This window comes from Fragaria vesca, unplaced genomic scaffold (genome assembly GCF_000184155.1).
Source record: "Fragaria vesca subsp. vesca unplaced genomic scaffold, FraVesHawaii_1.0 scf0513160_u, whole genome shotgun sequence".
Lineage (NCBI taxonomy): Eukaryota > Viridiplantae > Streptophyta > Magnoliopsida > Rosales > Rosaceae > Fragaria > Fragaria vesca.
The window spans coordinates 579,572-586,445 of NW_004443448.1; the positions used below are offsets into that span (position 1 = coordinate 579,572).

At 37.1% G+C, this 6,874-nt stretch overlaps 1 protein-coding gene across 1 annotated transcript in view; it reads right to left on the minus strand.

Moving 5' to 3' along the window:
* Positions 1-4,604, minus strand: part of LOC101293364 (ABC transporter C family member 3-like) — an 11,211-nt gene extending 6,607 nt beyond the window's left edge. The window contains exons 1-2 of the mRNA XM_004310137.1: positions 4,467-4,604; positions 3,935-4,010 (exon numbers count right to left, since the gene is read on the minus strand). Coding sequence (XP_004310185.1) covers positions 3,935-4,010; positions 4,467-4,604 — 214 coding nt within the window. The remainder of the gene's footprint in view (positions 1-3,934; positions 4,011-4,466) is intronic.
* Positions 4,605-6,874: the final 2,270 nt, after the last annotated feature.

Consider the following 6,874-nt stretch of genomic DNA (forward strand, 5'->3'; position numbering starts at 1 on the left):
TTTGCTCCAAATACTAGCATCAGTGTAACTATCCTTGTGAATCAAAACTTCCTTCTCAAGTAATGGTGTTTTGAGATCATTGTCTTTCTCGACATAACTTAAAGCATTGCAACAAAGTAACATTGACAGAGGAAAGGAAGCAAATTCGACTATGTTAGCCTTTGGAAGAATATCTGGAAACTTGGTGGATTTTAGGTAGTGGGTAATGAGGTAAAGGCACACAGAGAGTGAGAAAAAAATAAAGGAAAAGATCCACCAAAAAATGAGAACCCAAGGCCACTTTTTTTGCTCACTAAAACCCCTGTTCTTGGAGTACAGTGTAACTATTGTTGCCAAAACCCAAGTCATGCCAGAAAAGATTGATTTAATACTTACATTTCCACCTCCCCAACAGTCATAAATTCCAAAAACAACATAGAACACTGAGATTAAGGCATTTGCAGTAAGGGTTATCAAAGCAAAACCTTGGTGTCCTCTGCTTGCTCTGCCTCTCAAATATGTATCAGCAGCATCTCTTCTTCTCCTTCTCAGTGTATCAAGCAAAACCCACGTCAGTAACACTATGAAAAACCCAACATTGACAATTTCTAGAGAGATCTCCATGAAAGTTGAGTGTTAAGCTTTTCCCAGTAAGATTAGTTCTGAACCAATCTAGGAAGCAGAACTGAACTGAAGCAATGACACCTGCATATGTAACACAAAGTTTTGGATAAGTACAATGACAGAACCGATTCACATATACACGTAAAGATTGGAAGCATAACCCAATTGCCATAAGCATACAGCACTGAAAACAAAACCTTTGGGATCAGAGAAGTAGATTCAGAACAAAAACAGATAGTGGCAAACTAGGGGACTATAAAGAAGCAAACCTGTTGAAGGAGGCACGTGGCTTAGTGATGATGAAGAAGAAACAAAGCTCGGTGCTTTACTCCTAGTGGGTCTCTGAAGCCACTGACCCTGAAACAGTGCTTTGGATTCTTGTAAAGGAACTGGCAAAAGCTTATTACTCTGGTACGTGTTGGAATCTTGGATATTCATATTCTTTATTTATAACAACATACAAAGGCTTTCCCCGCCATGTCAGAACATGTGTTAGTAAGATAATGTGAAAGTAATATTTTTGTATTGATGTGATTGAAATGATATGTTGTGCCCGTACGACTAATAACAGTTCGTCTTCGATCATAATGTGCATAACACCATAATCTAGCAGACTTGGGTAATGCGATGAAACAGTCGTTGAGGCATTTCGTCAAACACTTTGCCTGCATAAACACATGCGCAAAATTATACATCTAGCATGATTAATTGGTTAATGCAAAGAATTATTCCCGCTGTCTTAAGCTATATCCATACGTGACGGTTCATAGCTAGCTACCAGAAACATGAATATGACAAACTATATTATGGTCACGGAGTTTCTCACTTTCTCCATTTGAGTAGAGGAGTTGTGATCGATAGCTGCTCAACTGTATTCGCCTTGCGCGTCTGGGCCGGGTGTGGTGGGTAGAAAGCAATCTCGTGGGAACTACCAGCTCTATCATCATCATCTACACAACGTCACTATAGTACAATACTTCATTAGTAAGATCAAGGTAAATCAAATTTACCACAGCAAGAAATATAGAATAAGATCTATTGTATCGAGGAAAAAAAAGATTTATTGAATTATAGCTTTTCGTAGGTTTTCATATTTGAAATGAGGTTGGAAGACAGCATAACAGAGTTAAAAGATCTAAAACCCAACCTAAACATTGGTTTTTTTACTAGCACAAGTTCACGAAGAGGCTACCTATAAGAGTGTTAAATGATACATTTTCTACTAATCAAATATCGAAATGTGAAACTATAAAAACTGTATAAATTAAAATTATAAAACGATTGGGTGGCACAATATTGGGTGGCACAATAGGAAAATGCTCGATTATTTTTCTTTCAAGATGCAAAAGAAGGGGAACCCCAAAGAATCAAAATTGAGCATTAAGCGTACAAATTCGTTTTTTTTTTTTTGTTAGTGTGGTCGTCCTCGAGCCTTCATTAATAATTTTGTTTTATACTTATATTAACCCCTTCTTAATCAAAGATTTGGACTTAGACCTTGTTTCCGTGAAGGCCAAAGAAAATTAAAGTTTCATGATCGAGCATTAGGTTACAAAGTTAGTGAATTAATTGAAACTTTGTAAACAAATAATTTGTATATCTTTTAGAAAACATTGTATAGCAATTCCCAAATTCCTTCTTCATTCCTTGTTTGTAATGCATGACACAGTCCCGTTCACCTGCATCATAATTGACCACGTGAAATTTGGTCAGTAACCGTCAGATTGGGCTTACTAGGATTCTAGGGTGGAGAAATAAACAAGCTTAATTGAACTACAACTTGTTCATCTTCTCAATATATAGTCTTTTGGCAACTCCATAATTTATTTCAGTCGTAACAAAACCAAAATATGCCTGCAAGGGATACCTTCAAACTCAAACATTCTATAACCGCATGTCACTATATTTGATATCTTATCATGTACAAGCATATGAACAAGTAAGGTTAACGATTGCTAACCACACCTGTAACATTGGATCCTCCTACAATTTGGTTTAATCTGTAGAGGGTTTTTGGGCAACGACAGAGAAGAAGAGAAGAGGAGGAGATTCAGGCAATGACAGTCTTCCATCTCCGGCAATACTAGTCTGGGTCTCTGGCGAAACAAATTTCATTTAATCTCTAGAGGGTCTTTTGGAAATGACGGAAAAGTGGAGAAGAGGAGAAGAATCCGGCACGACAGTCTTCCTCTCCGGCAATACAAGTCTGGGTGCTGGTTTGATTTTTTTTTCCATGTCTGTGAGAAGGACGATGAGCAGACTTGGAGAAGACAAGAAGGAGACGTTTTGATTTTGGTAAAAGCTAATAATTGAGAGTGATTAAAAAATATAAAACAACAAGTTTTAGTTTAATTAAGCTTGTTTATTTCTCCACTCTAGGATCCTACTAAGCCCAACCCGACGGGTATTGTTCACTTGATCAGTTATGGTCCAAGTGAAATGCATGAAATACCCAAAGACCTTATTTGCAAAACTTAAAGTGCTCTTTCTTTTTCCTCCCAAAACAACAGCAAAAAGGGGACCATTTCCTTTTGATTTAGAGGTACGTTCCTCGATGAAGTGGTCTTAAAGAGGTTGCTGAAATGAATAATTAGTTTGATAAGATTTAACATTCGTTAACTTGGATTCATTCATCTAGAAAAAGATATTGCAAAATTCATGTCTCTCCAGAAAAGCAAGTACCCAATTCATCATTTGGTTAAGTTCATCTAACGTATGTACCTAAGCAGATAATGGACGAGTGACAATCCTCCACTAGCTTCAAAAAGATGACAGACCAATACCATCCTGTCCTGCAAGTCGGGACCTTTCTGTAATGGAATAGTTGTTTCCATTTTTTGGCAAGCAACTGCATGCTCTTTGGCCTTTAATCATCATATAAACCCTACAGTCATCTTCTTCTTTCTTTTTCTTACCTTTTTTGTTCTACTTCTAATCGACCTGTGTGGCTTCTTGACCCTTTTGTTGTCTTTACAATGTTGGGATCACTCATATTGGGACTGGGGACATGGCATGGCACCCCAAACCGTGAAATGATAGTTCAGGCATATGCAGAAGTTAATCTTGTTTGCCAAACCTTAAATAGATCGCAGTTGTGAAGCCTTCAATATGCATATATATATATATATGGATGACTGTTACAATGTTGCATATTCAGGTGAAAAGAAAGGAGAAAGAAATGAACGACTTCATGGCCGGTATCGACAATCTTTGCTAGCTCGAAAGAAGATTCTAGGTAATGGACCACAGTCACAGCAAAGAGACGCAGGCATATATGCACCTACCCCCACAAGTCCACAACCAGTCGTTTGGTTCACGCCTGTGTAAGTACTTTGCAGAGTATCTGGATAGCTACATCCATTGTCACCATAGTTGGGTATTGACAATGGCATGACAAGCTGAGCTATCTATGCAGAATTGCATCATATGTTCTATGTAGTATCATATAGATGATTAGACTCTAGCTAGATATGTGGTCCGACGAACTGATGTGACGAAAAATACCTAATCGAATGCATGGACATTTATCACATGTTTCATAAATCACTATTCATAAATAACCGTTATGATGTAAAGAAATATGAAATAGAGATCATTATCTGGCTATTACGTACTACAAGTCTATCATTATCTCAGGTTTGGCAAGACTGGCAGCTACTATGATTTGAACCTCAATGTTCTCCAAGCTTGGGTGATATGGAAGTTGTGTGATATGGAAAACAAAATGTTATCAATGGAGAGGATCCTTCATAGTAGCTGATGAATGTACCACGTGAGGCACCACTAATCCTTGTCAAATAAGGAGAAGTAAACTTAATTCAAAAAGGGACGTGTTTCATATAAATAGATAAAGTTTTGCACACCATGCCACTGGAGTCGACCATAAGATCATAAAATCCATTGCCTCCATACATCATCTTAGCCTCCATTAGCTGCTGCCCCCACATACACACATTCACAAAGAAAGCTGTCAAGTCATCATTAATCTTTCTATCATCCATGTTTTACGTTTTCTTTGTCATTTTCGAACTCTCTTTTATTCGTGTGTTTTTGCAGCCAAGCGTGGCTGATTTGTTTTAGTTATGAACAAAGGTTAAAAATGTCTTAAATACTGTTTTGAACCTTAATTAGTTTTGAAATGTCATGTTTTTAAAATAGTTTATTTGGTTTTGGTTTATAGTGAACTCTTATTTGTTTATTTTCATGTAAGCACATCAAAGAACATTATAAACCTTTGAGTGATGCTAGAAATAAGTTGACTAATCTCCAAAACGGTTACAAGCCATGTTTCATAGTAGAATAACTTATACGACAATCCGTTAAACCAAATAAAAAAAAGAGACAATGCTCATTAGCCCTAATTTTAAGAATTTTATTCCCACTAACAAAATCAGATTTTAAAATTCTTAAGAGCCAACTTAAACAGCAGAAAGACAAATATACCCTTAATGAATTAAATAAACTACAATAGACCATTATAAGAGCAGAAAAACAATTATACCGTTAATGAATTAAATAAACTACAATAGACTATTATAAGAGTATATTATAAAATAAAATTTTTATGACCAGATTCCCACGACCAATGACGTTGACTGGGCTCCGGGGACCGTTGACCGGACTCCGGTGATCATTGACCGGGTTCCGGCGACCGTTGACAGGACTCCGGGGGCCGTTGTGCTTTAGTCACTTATAACAGGTCCCTACTGGGGGCAGTACCTAGTGGGGAAGTAGGACCTCCTACTAAGGGCAGTAGGACCATCTACTGGGGGCAGTAGGACCTCATACTGGGGGCAGTAGAACCTTGAACTTAAGATATAAGGTATATATGTATCAAGAAAAGTTTTAAAATGGAAGAAGTGGAGTCTCTATAATATTTTATAAGATGTAAGACTGAGAATATATCCAAATCTACACCAAATCTACATATTTTATAAGATGTAAGACTGTGAATCTTAACGCCGTAATTGAAGGACAATAAGACATACACAAATAGCATAATATTCCTCCACTATAACCTCCTACTAGGGGCAGTAGGACATCCTGCTGGGGGCAGTATGACCTCTTGCTGGGGCCAGTATGACCCTTGAGCTTCTGTCACTTATAACATGTCTCTATTGGGGTTAGTAGGACCTCCTACTAACCCCAGTAGGACCTCCTATTATTAGGGTCAGTATGACCCTTGAACTTAACTGTGTGCTTCAGTCACTTATAACAGGTCCCTATTGGGGGCAGTATGACCACCTATTGAGGCCAGTAGGACCTCTTAAGGGCAGTATACATGAAAGATGCATATTAGAGGTAGTAGATGGTCTATCGACAGGTTTATTGAGGTCAATAAGGGTTCTGTCGGAGGTCTATTGCCCTCAATAGGAGCTAAACTAATGAAGCATAAGTACTAACGTAAACACATAGAGCAAAACATCATTTTACAGCCAAAATCTATACTCTAAAAATTAAGTCGAAAGATTTTACCCCTAGAAAAACTAGATGGACCATGTCATTGTAAGTGCCACCACTAGTGCCATCTGGTTTTGCAAAGTGATAAGACGTATTTGCACACGCATCAATTAACCCTGTCAACAAATCAATCGTAGTATAAAGCAAGCAGGGATCGTTCTAAACCGGGGATCCAACTACAGGGTAGATCCATCTAATCTAATATAAGTGCCGAAATAAGCATATAGGTTTTAAAGGTTTGATGATTTCGAAATAGACAATGAAAATAAATCCTAAATTACTTCTATACATATTTACATGTGATCAACCAACAATCATGCAAACTTAACCAAACAACCGTGTAAGAACAAAGAAGATGATCTCTAATCTCATTTAAGTCTACACCGTGAGCAATTATACAACCTAAATTTGATATGCACATAAGTTCCTACGTGGTTCCTATGACATAGACCTACTTAGAATTAGACTACGGGTTTCATTCAACATCGTGACACAAACAAGCTCGGCTACGTGCTCTACTTATAGGTCACACACATAAACTAATCATGCAATTACGTATCACATAAAGAATCGATGTGTTTAAGCACAAGTCCAAATCAAACATAGGTAGAAAATTGGTGAAATAACAAAGACAATACAACTTATCAACTACTTGTATCAACTACACATGATAATGGAAGAATGCACCAAAAATCTTAAAGTATAAAGAACATAATACTCACGGCATAGAAAACCTAAAATCATTGATTAAAAATTGAAAACTTTAATTCAAAACATGGTTCAAAAGTGTTTCTATCTCATAGACAAGAAT